The sequence below is a fragment of the Dioscorea cayenensis genome, chromosome 3 (genome assembly GCF_009730915.1).
Source record: "Dioscorea cayenensis subsp. rotundata cultivar TDr96_F1 chromosome 3, TDr96_F1_v2_PseudoChromosome.rev07_lg8_w22 25.fasta, whole genome shotgun sequence".
NCBI lineage: Eukaryota > Viridiplantae > Streptophyta > Magnoliopsida > Dioscoreales > Dioscoreaceae > Dioscorea > Dioscorea cayenensis.
Window position 1 is genome coordinate 18984825 of NC_052473.1, and position 16351 is coordinate 19001175.

The 16351-nt window shown below is 37.3% G+C and overlaps 3 protein-coding genes across 6 annotated transcripts; all 3 read right to left on the reverse strand.

Annotated features, from left to right (window-relative positions):
• Nucleotides 1-624: 624 nt before the first annotated feature.
• On the reverse strand, nucleotides 625-3900 carry LOC120253719 (glucan endo-1,3-beta-glucosidase 6-like). The gene is made up of 2 exons (XM_039261986.1): nucleotides 3230-3900; nucleotides 625-1880 (listed from the first exon to the last, which is right to left on the reverse strand). The coding sequence occupies exons 1-2, from the start codon at nucleotides 3559-3561 to the stop codon at nucleotides 761-763; spliced, it is 1452 nt and encodes a 483-aa protein (XP_039117920.1). The 5' UTR covers nucleotides 3562-3900; the 3' UTR covers nucleotides 625-760.
• A 403-nt stretch (nucleotides 3901-4303) lies between these two features.
• Nucleotides 4304-9631, reverse strand: LOC120283652 (vacuolar cation/proton exchanger 3-like). Of its 4 annotated transcripts, XR_005543308.1 has the most exons (14): nucleotides 9440-9631; nucleotides 8889-9146; nucleotides 8652-8719; nucleotides 8535-8563; nucleotides 7748-7941; nucleotides 7459-7671; nucleotides 6752-6868; nucleotides 6165-6281; nucleotides 6031-6084; nucleotides 5655-5771; nucleotides 5424-5520; nucleotides 4869-5284; nucleotides 4646-4760; nucleotides 4304-4499 (listed from the first exon to the last, which is right to left on the reverse strand). XR_005543308.1 is itself a non-coding variant. In XM_039290368.1 (12 exons), the coding sequence occupies exons 1-12, from the start codon at nucleotides 9602-9604 to the stop codon at nucleotides 5250-5252; spliced, it is 1464 nt and encodes a 487-aa protein (XP_039146302.1). In that variant the 5' UTR covers nucleotides 9605-9631; the 3' UTR covers nucleotides 4824-5249. The 4 variants fall into 4 exon arrangements, 1 of the variants encoding a protein (XP_039146302.1); XR_005543314.1 differs by having other exon boundaries at nucleotides 4304-4760; nucleotides 6767-6868; XR_005543305.1 differs by having other exon boundaries at nucleotides 4304-4760.
• Nucleotides 9632-9674: 43 nt separating this feature from the next.
• LOC120283644 lies at nucleotides 9675-13512 on the reverse strand. Its single transcript, XM_039290353.1, has 5 exons — nucleotides 13285-13512; nucleotides 12827-13051; nucleotides 11844-12263; nucleotides 10245-11606; nucleotides 9675-9757 (listed from the first exon to the last, which is right to left on the reverse strand). Exons 1-4 carry the CDS (start codon nucleotides 13492-13494, stop codon nucleotides 10302-10304), a joined length of 2160 nt encoding a protein of 719 aa, XP_039146287.1. The 5' UTR covers nucleotides 13495-13512; the 3' UTR covers nucleotides 9675-9757; nucleotides 10245-10301.
• Between the last annotated feature and the right edge of the window lie 2839 nt (nucleotides 13513-16351).

The window sequence follows — 16351 nt, forward strand, 5'->3', positions numbered from 1 at the left end:
AAAACATGAATGAATATATTAATGAACAGTTAATCCATCCCTTGAGTATGTTTACTGTTTAGATATGGCTCCCTCAATTCAAATATTCAATGGAGACTACATTATTACTCATAACTCAGATTATAGTATCAGATTGCTTTAATTAATTAATTAATTTTTTTTTTAAAAAAAAAATATATATATATATATATATATAGACGAACCACAGACTCAAACAAGCCTTACCTCTGCATAACCTTTAGTTAATCATTTGCAATAGTGGGAAGTGGAATAAAACAAGAAAAAGAAGCAGCTCCTAAAAGTGAGAAGAGGATGGCCGGCCTCAAACTCTTCTTCGTTATGCTGTGGACAGTGGACTATATAGTCTTATTCTAAACAGAGGGAGACAAATAATCTCCCTCTGTTATTCTAAAGGTGGGGTGGCAATGTAACACAAACATTAGAAACAACTCCTTTTTCATCTGCAGTAGCACATACTTTCACTTACCTTACCTACCTACCATCATCAACATGGAATCCATGCTTGAACCATTGAGCATCTACAATAGATATATACATCTGTAATCTATCTATCTTCGCGCTCTTTTATGTGCTGTGTGCAGCAGTTACCCTTTAATGTTTAGATGAATTGCAATGGATCCCAATCCCTTATAATCAATTTGATCAGATACTTCTTCTACATCACTACTGCTGAATCCCAATAAAATGATGGCTGGAACACCAAGATGGAACGGACAAGTACTAAACAATGAGAGGCATGTCAAAACAACAAGGCAATGCAGAAAAATACAAACAAAAAACCAAGGCTCTGTTCCCTGAATTGGTGCAGCGGCCTAATAGAGGTTGTGCCAGAATCAACATCAATCATGATCTTAAACCTGCAAGATGCACTCGAGGGATCCATGTCGGTAATGGTGGCAAGGCCGTCAAATCCACAGGCAACATCTTCCTGATCACTCTTCTGGTAGTAGCTATTGAAAGCATACGAAATGTTTCCCCGTGAATCCATGTCACCACATGATGTCTTGTAGCCAAGGCTGGTGCAGTCTGCATTCCCACAGGCGTAGCTGATGCTATCAGCCACCTTTGGATTGTTCAGGCTTACCGAAGGCTTCAGCACACACCACTGTTTATCGAGATACTTCACATTACGCACTCTCACCAGTGCACCTGTGTTTGTAGTCTTGAGGTTAAGTTGATACTTGGGCAAACCATCATAGGAGAATATACCCCAATGTCTCTCAAAGTTTCCTGGCTGAATGCTCTTCTCATCCTCGTCAATCAAACTAAAAAGATAAGCATCAATAGATCCTGGTCTCATTGGAGTTCCCCGCCCAGAGGAAATGTGATTCATGAAACCCTGGTTGAATTTTTGAGCATACTGAAGATTAGCATTCATGTCTCCATCCGTGGGCCAACCAATCTCCCCAACAATTACAGGGACATTCCCAAAGCCATTCTTCTGCAGGGCCCATATAAGGGTATCATGGTTCGCATCAAACATATTGCCGTATGCGGCATTTCCGTCTACCACGCCTGAAGAAGATCCATCAAAGAAAGCATAATCCACAGGAAAATTGGCATCTGAGTAGAGGCTGATGAAGGGATAGATGTTGACGGTGAAGGGTGCCCCATTATCACTAAGGAACTTGACAATAGAAAGCATTGGCTGACGGATGTCATCTCGGAAATCTCCATCCGATGGCTTGCCACTTGGTGACTGATATACATCGGCATTTAGGGGAACAGTGACCTTGACCTGCTTGCTCAGACCGGCTTTGATGAGGGCCGCTTGTATGTTCTGGAGGGCAGGGAAAGTGGTTTGCAGAAAGCTCCCATTGTAAGTCTGTAGGAAAGGTTCATTTCCAACTGCTACATATCTGCCGAGAAAAGCAAAATCATCTGAGTCAGGCGGGAGGACCGTCCAAGTGTAAATATAACTAAGTCAGTTGGAATTATCAACCACCCAAGTTGAAAGGTCTTTTCTGCAGAAAGTGCGCAACTTTATTCCAGGACAAAGCTGTGCAAAGTTATCATGACTGTCACATCAAATGATCAATTCAAATATTCTAGTAAACTAATGATTGCAATGTTATGATAGAAAAATGGATAGGAGATAAAAGACCAAACCAGTGTATTTTGGGAAAGCCCTGATGATTGTTTTGCCAATCCAAGATTCACTTAAGGTTAAGCGGAGAGAGTAAAACATATTCAGGTCAGGAATGAATCTATCCATTACATATATGCGTGCCTGCGTGCGTGCGTGTGTGTGTGTGTGTGTGCATATATTTCTAAAAACACATTACCAAGTAGTGATTTTGAGAAAGCCTGAATTAATCATGCTCCTTGTTACGTGTCTTCAACATTGCAAATATACTAATCACTAGCACATCATTCTTAGCTGACACCACTTCATCCTTTCCAACTGGTTTATAGTGCTTCAAACACACACACACACTCCCAAAAAAAGAGTCTGTAATTCACTATCACAAACTCTTATAGATTTCACTATCACAAACTTATAGATTTCACTATCACAAACTCTTATAGATATATATAGAAAGAACCCGTTGCCAGACTATTCTTCCCACATTTTGACTTCTAGTCTAGAGATACTCTCCTCTCCATGGCTAGAGTGGTAGAGGACTGCAGACGTTGATGAATATATATGTTCAAGTTGGGTTATAGTTGACTGACAAAGATGTGTGATTCATTAATATGCAAAATAATTAGCGGACAGAAAAGATGCATGAAAAACATAATAATTAAAAATGCTAGTGATAAAAAGGATGTCTATTCTAATAACGAGCTAATCAAGCAGACAACTCATTTATGCATTTCTGCTTAACCTCAAACCCCACTCCCTCTCTCAACAAACTATAATCCAGATGACAAAAAGACCAACAAAATTGCAACTTGATATAAAAAAAAAGACAATAAAGCTCATTTATTAAAAGGTGATTTGAAACAGCTTTCAATGTTAATAATACTTGAAGGATCTCAAAGCTCCACAGAAATGTCTGTCTATTCTAACGCTCGAAAAGGATGTCCTTTCATAAGATTCAAGTAAAAATGGGGGAAAAAAGAAAGGAATGCGCACATACCTGGAAAAGGAAGAGAATACAAATGACCATCACTAGTCACTACTACTTAATAAGAATCAATCAAACCAGAGGTCAAAATTTGCTCAAAAAGATAAGAAAATAAAGAATAAGGAGAAACAGAAAACCTGATATCCACCCCATCACTGACGAAGCCGGAGACATTCTTTGAAACCCACTTCTCAGCAGCCTTGAAGTTAGAAGCAAGAGTGAAGAGCATGTCATTAGGGATGCCCACCATGACTTGAATCCCAGTCTTCTTCAGAGCATTCAAAGTTGCCTCTTCAGCATCAAAGAGCTTCACCTTCTGGAAACCGTTGTCCCTGAGCATCTGAACTACTTGGGAAGGTGGCAGCGGGTGGCTCGTTTGCGTGCCCCAGTTAGCCCCAATCCCATTAGCACAGCCTAAGAGGAATACCCAGCAAAGCACCCCTAAGACCGGAGAGAAGAACCACCCCATAAAACAGCTAGCCTCACAACTGATGCTGATGAACTTCTTCTTCTTCAGTACTGTTGTTGATCTTAAGACTTGGGTACGTTTTCTTGAATTCTCACGCTGCAAAAGCAAGCTTAGCTACAAAAAGGAGAAGAGGTGTATATATGAAGAAGGCTCGGCACTTCCCAGAGCACTCCACCATGAACTTTTTGAAGGTGGTGATGATAAATGATAAAACTTGAAAGAGAGAGAGGAAGGTTGGTATATGGAGCTTGGGTAGAAAGGGGAGGGGGAAGGAGGAAGAGGAAGCCAATAGATAGATAGATAGATAGATCAAAAGAGAAAAAAAATAAAAAGTTTCGAACCACAGAGAGAGAGAGAGAGAGAGAGAGAGAGAGAGAGAGGGAGGAGTCAGAAAGCTAATTAAACTAGTAAAGGGTTACACTGTCCGTGCGTATGGACAACGGTATCCCGGAGCTTGCTTTTTCAAAAAAGAACAGAATATTTTTCACTATAAAAGCAAAGTAGCTTATAACTTTGTTATTTGATTAACCAAACAGAGATGATGAGATGAAGATAAGCATGGAAGAAGATTTCTTGAGTGGGACGTGAGCTCAGGCATTGCATCTCATATTACTCCATTTAGCAATAATCAGCACTGAATGGACTAAATGGGATTGTGTTTATCATATGATGATGACAAGTATGTGTTTTTTTCTTTTATCATGATTTAAGGGAAAAAAACATTAGTGCAATACACCCTTTACATGAAATTTACAATTCAAAAGAAATAACATGGAGACTCGACCTGTGTAGTGCTTATATGACACATATCTATGTATGATGGTGAGTAGACGCTTGGCTGATGCTACTCCCAAAGTGTGCTTGTACTAAAGCATTGGGAAAAGCAATAACTTTACCATGACGCGGAAAGCCTGGGTGCCACCCGTAACGCTGAGTCACTGGATCAAGTTAGCTTAGCTTAGTTTCGTGGACGATATTCAAAGAAGAACAACTTGGTGTCAACGGGCCCGATGAACTTTGTGACACGAAAATTGAAGAAACAATTAAACAATAAAGGTAATTTTCAAGAGAGATATATATATACATATATGGTGATTGGTGGGGTTCAGGGTAAACTCTTCAGCTCTTCCCAAGTTATTGGCCGCTTCTTGTGATTGATCTTTTATTTATGGCCTGGCTATGCTCCGTCGCATGTGTTCCTTGGAGAGTTAATATAGAAAAAGGAAGATGAAATTATAAAGGCAAATAAAACAAATAAGGAAAGCTTAATTACAAGCATACAAGCATATTTTCTTCCAATTGTTTACCTAGTGTATTCACTTTGTTTATTTATTTAATTTATAACCAATAAAACGCAAGGAAACAGATCCCACGTTTTAGTTGATCACAGAAATCCCTGAAGCTGATTCCTTGAGAACATGACAATTAGACACGAGCACATGCTACTTAGTACTTTCTGCAGATGATGGTCAGAAACTCGGGGGAGCACTTCACATGGTACTCTTGCAAAATTTCCTCAAGCTAATGAGCAAAGTAATATGCCAATGACATGGCTATAATAATAATAATAATAATAGCAACAATAACTTTTATTTGCTACACAAACCTATATATATATATATATATATATATATATGGATGCTCGCTGTCCTTCCTGCCTAGTCAGTCAGTCAGTCCGTCCATCTGTCCTAGGCTTCAGGGGAGGGGAGAGGGACTGTATCTCCTGCAAAACCACATCTCTCATTTCTCATATTGGTCCATAAAATAACAACTCATAGTCTCATAGTGTCTTTCCTTAGTTCCCTCACCATTTCAGCCAACTGGAACAGTAAAAATCAGTTCTCTGTTTGAGTTAAACTCACCATTAGGTTTGGGATCGACATGGACATAAAAACTGGCAGCTACTATCAGATAGCAAAGGACGAGCATCAACCCCTTAAAGTAGTTTGAAGAACCATCCTGCAGTGCCAAACAAATGACAATATGTTTTTTGAGATTCGACATCTGCCATCTGGAACTTTAGCCTCTTCTTACAGAATATGCAACTGATTTGCTAGGTGAAATTCACAAACCAAAATGACAATATGACACACCTGAAGCATGAAAGCCAGCACTAACACTGTAATGAAGAGAATGGCTGTCTCAAAAAGTTGAAAATTTAGGTCCATCGGTCTTCCCATCAACCATCCAAGCACCACAGAGAATGGTATCTGCAGGGTGCAGCAGAATGACAAACAGTAGGAGGATTGGTTTACAGGTGGGTAAAAAAGTGAATGTCAAAATTTAGCTCAACTCGGGCAAAGCAATACACTCTATGAGGTAATCATCATTCAGGAAGAACATGAAAGGACCAAGAAAAGAGCAAATTATTCATCAGATAAGCAGTTTCACATGCAACACATACCTCTGTCCACTGTGACAACAAAAATTATTATTATTTAAAAAAAACATAAATGAAAGTATACCAACCCCAAACATCGCAATCTGAGTAGAAGACCCGATTGCAACTCCAACAGAAATATCCTGATCAAGTTCATAAAATGGTTCAATTTAGATGATTAAGATAAAATTCCAGGGAAGGGAACACATTATACCATACTTACAAGTTTGTCTTTCATGGCAAATGTTATAGCACTTGCATGCTCAGCAGCATTCCCAACAACTGGAAGTAAAACAACACTGATAAAAGCAATGGGTATTTTCAATGCAAGTGAAGCACCCTGCAAAATAAAAAAACATGTCATTGGAACAAAAGCTCATGAAACATTCTGATGACAGTGGTGAGACCAAAAAGGTTTGGCAGCAAAAGCAAGAAATTTAGAGAAAATATCTTTTTATGTCATTTTGAACTATGAATTGGAAGAAGAATCCTCAGTATTTGCTATTATTATTACTATTATTCTATCATTACTATTGTTTGGGTAAAATGAAGACATTTCTGTTAGAACATTAAACTAACTTACACATTGCATTTGCTACAAAAGTAGGAACTCAATTTGAGAGGTTAAAACAGGCTCATCCAAAGGTGCATTTCATAGATGTTACTTAGCAAACTTTTCTAGTAAACAGCCATTGGTTGATCAAGGGGGTACAAATATCATCAAAACAGAACCAACTTTCTGATCTAAATGAGAAGCCAATGAGAGAGCATTTTCAACTTTAAATACCCAAAAGGAAAAAGATGTGTCACCTCTATAGTTCTTACTAGATACTCGGAAAGGACTGAAATCCAACCAGCAATAACTGCAAGCCAAACGACAGCCTCCCACTTAGAAATCTCAGCAACATCATTGTCAGCACTTTCTTCCTGATTACATCACTTTCACCACATTAAGTTGAAGCACAACAATCACAAATAAAAGGTGACTACTTCAATAATTTGTGCAAGTAACACAAAGAAAAATGATACGACATCTTATGTTTTTATTTCGGTTTCCAGAATTGCAAAAAATGATTGCTTAAATGTACGTACCATGTAAATTTAGATATAGTACATGCTGGTTTTAAACTGTGTCACTGGTTTGAATAATCAAGATAAGTTTGATGAGAAACCCACACTTTTACAGAAGCAACTTGAAATCTATTAGTTATAAATTTAACATATGCAGAACAGAATTTAATAAGAAAATAACTCATGAGTTTAAAAGTCATGATGCGCCACTGGCCAAGTCTGCAAATCAGCCAGAGCTATTGATTATCAGGCTTCACTTTTAGTGACTAGATGCTTGCCCCAAGACCCCCATGTAGCAGACACATGGGATAGTTTGGATTAGTAAAATCCATAAAAAGCTAAAGGGTTCCAGATCCAGTACATATATAAATGCATTAGCTTCAAGCGTCCACCACAAATTACAAAATCATGATAATCGAAGCATGTAGAAGGTGGCTATAACCAACCTCATCAGCACGATCACTTGTGACTTTCTGATTTTTCAACTGGAAAACAATGTAGAAGGCATAAACCAGTAGCATAACAGAACTAGTAAATCTTGAAAGGGCCAGCTCTGAAGCGCCGAAATGTGCTTCAGTATGGGTGTAGTGGAGAACAGCAGGAGACAAGAGGCCCATAACTGCTATCAGCAGCAACCCAGAGTTCATTGTAGCAGCTGACTATCCATAAAGTATTAAGTCCTCTGGTCATCATGCCATGGAATATAAGCAGAAAATCAATAAAGATGCAGCATACCTTGTTAAAAACTTGCTCTTTATGAAAACTTATTCCTCCGCAGAAGAATGCACATCCAAGAACTAGCAATATGTTTGACAATATGGACCCTAAAAGTGACTGCTGAACAACACGCAGCATTCCGCTTTTTAGTGCAAAAATTGATATTATTAATTCTGTTGCATTACCAAATGTAGCATTTAGAAGGCCCCCAGCTGCACATAAAAATTAGTCAATGAACAAAAACTCGAGGCAAAGTAAGAGTAAACATGGGTTTGCTGGTGTTATCATGGAAAAACATTGGCACAGCATGTTTAAACTAAGGTTAGACTAGGTGACTGTTGTCCCAGACTCCTACGAGAAGTGAAGTAGAATCGGATGTGACAAACACCAAAGGTTCTGCTATGGACATGAGCACTATAACGAATTGAACAGGTTAAACTAAGAGATGAATCCCATCTGCCTTGAAAGTAGCAGGAAGAAATTATTGCAGCATGTGTGAAAGCTTGAGATAGCAAATTAGAATATTGTATTTCCATATAATGCAACAAGCATGAGTGGGGGGAATTAGTGTCGAGGAGAAACCAATCAGCAGGCTAACATTTTGCATGGAAGTAACAACTGCCTCAGTGTTTCTAGTCCACTACCAAAGCCTTTCAAGAAAATTCAACTAGGAAAAAATAATTTTGAAGCGTATGGGTTTTTTAAAAGATAATACTAATCCCTATAAGCATCAAATAAACAAGACTTTTTACGAATGGCGAGTATAATAATTGCAATAGCTGGTGTTTCTGGAGGTGAAATTTACCTGTAGGTCCGGTGAAGAATGCTAATTGCCTGCATAAAGTGAGGAATGAATGGTAAAAGATGTTCCCCATGGCACTTGAGTAAAGAAGAAATATGATTGACACTTGGATTTTCTTACTCAGTAGCAAAACCCAAGCGCTCTGCTAGAGGTATGATGCCCAGCAAGCTTAGCAAGAATACCCATCCCTATATACCATTTGTTCCGTATTTAAAGAAAATCCCAGAAAAAAAGATATCATAATTCATAAAAGGAAAAATATGAACACTAAATGAATGTATCTGTTTTAGTGTTTCCAGAATGATACACCAAGAATTCAGTAGTACGAAGGAATGGCGGAGGTCAGTGCAAACTCACATGGTAGGCTGTCAGATAATTGACTACAATTGCAGCAGGGCCACAAGGCAACAGGAGATTAAGTTTGGTTGTTAACATTACAATCTTTACGCTCTTGACTAGTCTGGCCTGTAGATATTCAATACTGAAGCCTTGCTCACAATCAGACAGAGAACTGGAGTGAGCTTTGTTGGCAGGAGGAAGTCCTCCCTTTCTAGCTAAGGACACAGGGCTTTCATCACCGAGTTCATGTCCTGATATATCATTTGCTACGCTCATCTGCAAATCATGAACTTATTAGAAATATCAAGTGCAGAATCAGAAACATATTACCCATAAAAAACTCAAGATTAAAAACAGAGAGATCCCAGCTCATTAAAATCTAGCTAAATGCATGCTCATTACTAAATAATAAGCCTCAATACATGACACTTTATATAAATAACTAAATTCCTAGATCAACATGCATCAGTTCAATATATCAATGATATCTATCACAAAAGCAGAGAGCGTCATAATGGCCCATAAAGAGATGAAAGCGAATTTAAGAATGAAAGGGACAGAGTGCAAACCTGAACACAATGCAGAGGGCTAAAAGGCCGCGACTCGCTAATCTCCATGGACATTTGGGCAACTGATGTAGAGAATATATACCAGAGAATGAGAAAGTAACCGGTTAAAAACTGCCATGGAGCAAGACTTCTGCGCATTTCCCAGTCTGAGGCCCACGGACTCATGCATAAATTGAGTCCAGATTCGCCTAGAAAAATACTAACTCAGCTGCACTTGCCTATTGTTCCATTCATTGGATCCCTACTGAGCATAATTGCTCAAGCAGCACAGGAGGCACACTGTCCTTTGATGGTGCCTGCTACTGAATAATATACATCCTGAGCAAACATACACAGTACAGTGCAGCACAAGTCAGATCCTTATGACTTGGGGTAGGTGGTGGTCTGTACTCAAAGGCAAGATCAAAGCAGAATTACTAATAAATATTACATCTAAGATAGACCAACAAGTAGTGTTTTCCAACACTGAACAAGATCAAAACGCAACAAAGCTTCTGGATCCAGATTACCAAGGAACATCTCCTACCAGTAACATTTATTGGAAGACAAGAGAACAAATAAAGTTGTACTCTAGAAGAAGGCCATTAAGACACAAGAATTCTCCACCCAGCATCAACATGCCCACTATCTCACATAAATCTATAATAATCCAACATTCCATCCATGAAGTTTAAACACCAAAATCCCACTTGACAATAGGGTATTCAATGAGATAGATGATGATACAAGTGAGGAAAATACAAAATAGTCAAACAGAGCATTTGATAGAAAAACCGTCGATCTTATGGAAGATCAGAATGCCTACCAAATTGTGAGACTATGAACATGCTGTCTTGAACTGCATCTGCAGTGAATGACTTGTTTATGCTTTGTGTCTTAGTGTGCCTTTTGCATTTTTGTTAGCACCATTAGCATTGCCTCCCTTCTTGAGGTGTCCACTAAAAACAGCTTTAGCTTTAGTCCACTCCTTCTCAGATTCAGCATTCCTCATGAATGGGCAAACCTCACCAACATGAATCTTGGGTACAATCCTCCTCGGAGCCAAATTACTTTTCTTCCCAGCTTCTCCTTGTGCCACTTCTGGATTTTCTTGAGCCTTATCACTGTTTCCTGTCTTGTCAACATGAGTAGGTGCAACCTGCATTGCCAGGGATTTTTTATGGCCTTCCACATATGTTGAAACTTCATTGTTATACTGAACTTTTCTCTTCTTTTGAACAGTTGATGTGGCAAACTCTGAGCCATTGGAAATTGGTGAACTTTGTGCAGTCGAATTAGTGCCTGGAATAACATGAGAAATGCTGAATGAACTATTGCCCACCTCTCCAATGAGATCTTTCCAGGAACTCTTCTGCAGCCAGGTATGGCCTTTCGATGGTTCCATGTTTTTGCTTGGTTCAGTCTGCCGTTGCACAGGAGTATCTTCAGGCATCTCCACTTCTTTCACAAAGTTTTGAGGGGTTCTCTTCCTGGGTGAAATAGTCATTCTTTCATCGTCGGCAGCTTTTCCTTCCTGCACTGTGGGGAATTTAAGGTCCAACATATTTACATGAGTACCAGCCCTGATTGAACCTTTCTTCCCGGGCTCAGCTTCTGATGCTTCTCCAGGACTCTCTTTAACTTTATTATCATTTTCTGTCTTTTCAACAAGAGTAGATGCAGCAAGCTTTGCCAGGGATTTTCTTTGCCTAACTCCCAATTCATTGTTAAAGTGAACCTTTCCCTTCTTTCGGACAACTGACATGTCAAGATCTGAACCATTAGAAATTGGTGAATTTTGTGCTGCCAAATTGATGGCGGGAATAACATGAGATATGCTGAATGAACTACTGTCCACCTCTCCGACAAGATCTTTCCATGAGCTCTTCTGTTGCCAAGAATGGCCTTTAGATGGTTCTATGTTCTCGCTTGGTTCAGCCTTACTTTGCATAGGAAGAGCATCTGCAGGCATCTCCACTTCTTTCATACAGTTTTTAGAGGTTTTCTTCCTCAGAGAAATAGGCACATGGTCAACTTCAGCAACTTTTACTTCCAACACTACACAGGATTTTTGTTCCAATGGATTTATGGGAGCACTGGTACCACAAGTGTGCTGCTTTTTACAGGACTTTATATTGGTTCCAGTGATGCCATCCTTGGACGGATATAGCTTGCTTGATTTTGATTCCTGAAATTTCAAAGAAACATAATGCACATTGGCATTTGTTAGGGCCATACTTTCTGGTCAATGCAGGCAAAAAATATAACTGATAGAAAGGTAAACAACATTACTCTAACCACCTCACAATTTAACTCTACATTTGCAAAGGCCAATATTCTTTGTTTTCCCCCCTATTTCATGAATCCCTTTGTATAAATCAAGACAACTACTGCTACAAATTCCAGAATAATTAAATTAGCACACCTGATGTTCTAGTAGATCCTCCACTTCTAACAGTATTTGGTCCAATGCATCATCTCCCTGGTGTTGCAAACCAATGTTGGTAAGAAGGTTGTCTGGATCGGACGGGCTAGCTTCATCTGAATCCTCTAACATATACTCATTGTCTAATGGGACAGACTTGTTTGATTCTATATCTAATGTAGTATGTCTGTCTGAAGCACTTCCATCCATCTTAAAAATCTTGTCCATCACAGCCGTCATGATGCTTAGCTCTTTCTTGTGCATCACAGAGTTACTACGAGATAAATGCTTTTGACTAAAAGTTTCAGGAAACATACTGTGCTCCTCACAATCACAAAAATGGATCGGGAGGGGAGGAACCTCAATACGTTGGAAACTATACTTGTGCTTTCCTGTTCCTTTAAAGGGTAATGGCTTGACCTGTCAAATAGAACAGTTGCTCCCAATCATAAGTCCTATCATAAAAATAGGACATATAAAATTTGTTGACATTTTAAAGAAAAGTAAGATATAAAAAAACTGAACACAGAATTAATCCACTATGGGAATAGGTATAACTCCCCAATACAAAGTTATCACAATTCCATATGCACTATAAGAATCAAACTGATAATTGTCATAAATCAAGTTTAATGAATATGACAAGCTTAAATGGAAAGGCAACAGGAATGATGACGAGGAAATAATAGTGCCTTTGTGATTAGTAGTATATTCCAAAGTCAGTAATTGCATTGATGTATCCGTAATTCCTGATACTCTATGTTTCCTTAGAAATGACTAACGAAAAGATTAAAGGGTGATTAGAGAATTGCTTGACAATGCATGATGTACAAAATATGGCATCAGAGTTTTTTAAAAAAAAAGGGGAAAAAATTAATTTAAGTACACGCATCATTCATTCATAAGAAACTGACCTGTGCTACCGAATAAACATGTACACCTTTATATTACTCAAACAAAACCAAAGATCTAAAACAGCACACCTTTCTTAACTTTGGAAAGTAAATATTCAATTGCATGTTCTCCTGATTCAAAATCTGAGGATTGTTTGATGTATTCGGGTTCTTATCCAAATTAAGATCAAGAGGGGTGGAAGAGGTTGTATTCAATTTTGCATCTTCTGCCCATTCTCGACTCAAACGAGCAAGGTAATGTTCTTTAGCCTTCTCAACTCTAAGCTTTCCCCCCTTCCACATGCATCCATTGTACTGCATAAATTTGAGCAATTTATTAAGCTTTACTTCAGTTAAGAAGCAAGATGTCTGTGTATGTAGTTCCTCCCATAAAATCAGAGAGTTCAACTTTAATTGTGATAACTAAGGATCATAAATTCTGGTTTCAGGAAAAACAACTAAAGCACATGAATTATGACATCTAGTATAAGTAAAAGAAAAGAAGGACAAAAATAAAATAAAAAACCGGATCGAATTCAATTACTGACATTAGCGAATAGCCGGGCGAGGGATTTGTCGGAGTTGGGATGAAAATCCATGTAGGCAAAGCTGCGCCCATTGGTTCGAACCAGTTGAACAGCAGCAACGCTTCCCAATGACGAGAAGGTCTTCTCCATATCCTCGGCGGTCACTCCCGCACCCAATCCGCCAACAAAGATCCTCATCGGCTTCTCTGTAACGCCGCCAGCATCCGCCATGCTTCCCTCCAAACCCTAGTCATTATTTATTTATTTATTTATTTATCTGTGCTTTTATTGTTATTTCTTAATAAAATAGATGCATTTTTTAAAAAAAAATTAATATTATTAAAATTAAATAATTATTAATGAAACGTTTTTTAAAATATTTATTATTCTAAAATTATATTTCTTTATTAACTAATGAATGGAACGTTTTTTAAAATATTTATAAAACTAAAGTTATAAAATACTATACAATATTTTGCGGAATAAGATAAATATTATATAATATTATTCACTCACTCATTGGTCTCTCTTGTGTAATCATATTCTCCATCTCTTTTGTGAGTTCCACCCCTTAAATTAGATCCTAGTTGTCAATACAAGCTTTTTCAATCGAGGCCCATTTGATTTAAAAAGATTTTAAAACCCTTGCTCTTATCCTTACTGTTACCAAATATCACGATCCGATTGTAGCTCACCGCCACGATTTCTTATAAAAAAACCCCTAGCCCTCTTTTCCTTTATTTTCATGGTGGTGCCGTGGCAAGGGACAAGTGGATCTTCTTCTCGAGTTGTTTTGTTTCTTTCGAGGTAGGGATCTTTTAAGCTTTGTGCAATTATTATTGATCGCCCGGGTTGGCTCTAGATTTCTTTCTTTCTCGAAACCCTAAAATTTGTTCCTATTTTGTGATTCACCTTTAAACTTTAGATTTAGCCCTAAGTTTCTGGGTTTGTTCCCAATTTGTGGTTTGAAGGAGTTTTTGTTTCTCTTTTGATGTGTGCACTTAGGATCTTGATCATGATGTTTTTTTATGGATTAAATCACATCTCAAGGATGAGATCTTGCATGATATGTTTGATGTAATATGAAGTATAGTTGATTGAGATACAATCTTTCACTATGTGAAAAGGAATTGCTAGTTGTTTTAGTTTGATAGGTTTCAGATTTTTCGCTTTTGACTATAGCAGTAAATTCCTCTCCGATTTTAAGGATATTAGAGGAAGAATTTGAAGGAGAGTAAAATATAAAAGTTGTAGATTTTTGATGTTACCTAAATACCGCAAAATTTCAGATTTTTATGCATCTATAGTCCGTGAGATATAGCCTTATTAATATAATTGTCTCTGGATGATATTTACGTGCGAGAACTTGAAGAATCATGACCAATTTTTGATGATCAGGGAGATTGAATTAGATAAAGTGAAAAAAATAAGAAAGTCGTTCATTTTTAGTTGTCTGATTGTCGAGTAAAGTTTCATTACTTTTGGAGTTGTAGGTTGAGAGATATGCATAGTTTAAAAGTATATGTCCGAATTATAAGTTTCTGAGAAATACTTGGAGATTCAATTGAATGTTACAAATTGAGTAGTACTCTAAATTATGGGAATTTCGGATATGTCATAGTGTTAGGTGTCTATTATTCCCAGAATTTTAAAATTTGTGATTTGGAAAAATATAAGTGAAGTTATGAGGGTTTTAGTACTTATTGATCATGTTGAAATTATTGATATGGCTTTTAGAGTGGGTAATGGCTATTGTACCCCCACAATAATCAATATTTGGGAGTGTAGAATAATAGCTTGAACTATTTTTGCATTTGTACCCTTTTGAAAATCTTTTTATACTATTGTTTGTTAGCCTCGATTTTGTTATTGAAAACTAATAGGATCTCTTCCCAAATATAGGACATCTGAAAGAGTGTAAGGTTTGAGAGTATTTTTGGAGTTAATCGGTGAAAGTATCCCACATATAAATCCTATTATATGTATATACTTGAAAAATTCAAGTTTTTATGAACTTTTGAAATTTTTTTAAAAGAAAAATTACTCGATTATTTTGACATATATTTTTGAATTATTTATTTATTATTATTTTTGGAATTACTTTAAATTATTTGAAATTTTGAGTTAATGATATTTTATTTTGGATTAGAATTATCTGAAAGGTTTAAATATTTATTTTAAATTCGGATTATTTAATTTGTAAAATTTTAAATAGTTTATCTAAATATATATTATTCCAATTATGAATTTCAGATATGTTTTAGTTAATTTCTGATTAATTTTTTTTTTAAATTATCTGTTCATGTTTGAATTCAAGTAACTGGTTTATTTTACTATGATAAAATGGGATCATGCGACTGCTAAAAATTTTATTTGGCAAATTATTCGTATCTTGCCCAATCCGAATTTTGTTAGTTTATTGTTTTGTGAATATGCCGTATTTTGACATGAAACTAGTCCCTCAATTAACTCATGCAATAACCCCCAGGGGTTAAACACCCGACCGTGTCGACACGTATTTTGTTTTAGAAACTATAGTTTCTCACCGCTTTCCGTCGGTGAAGAATAACCTACCGATAATTTTTGGCTCGGGGTCACCGAGGGTAAAAATATGACTTTTGTTAAATTTTGTCTCTGGTCACCGAGGGTAAATATATGAATTTTGTGATTTTGTTTTGGCAATAGTTGCTTGACATCTTTGTTTATTTGAAATAATTCTGGTTTCCGATTTTCTCATTTTGATAAATTATGATTTTGTGTAAATGATCCCAATATTTTTTTAGTGAGTGCTACATCTACTGTCAAGCTCATAAATTTTTGTTGATATTTTTTCGGATCGGGAGTAGAGGTCGATGGCGGATAGCTTAGCAAGGATCGTTAGGCCATCGCTCGCTTTTATTTAGCTGTAATAAGTCCCGATTGTTGTGGGCCTAGGTTTTATTTTGAATAAGTTTTATATTTTTTTATTACAATCCACTCGAGTTTTTATTCATTGTTCTGCTTTTGGGTCGGATTTGAGGCCTTTAGTATGACTACTTGGTTTCGGCCTCAGAGTGTACTGCCGCATTTGTCGGCGTCCCGGGTCCAT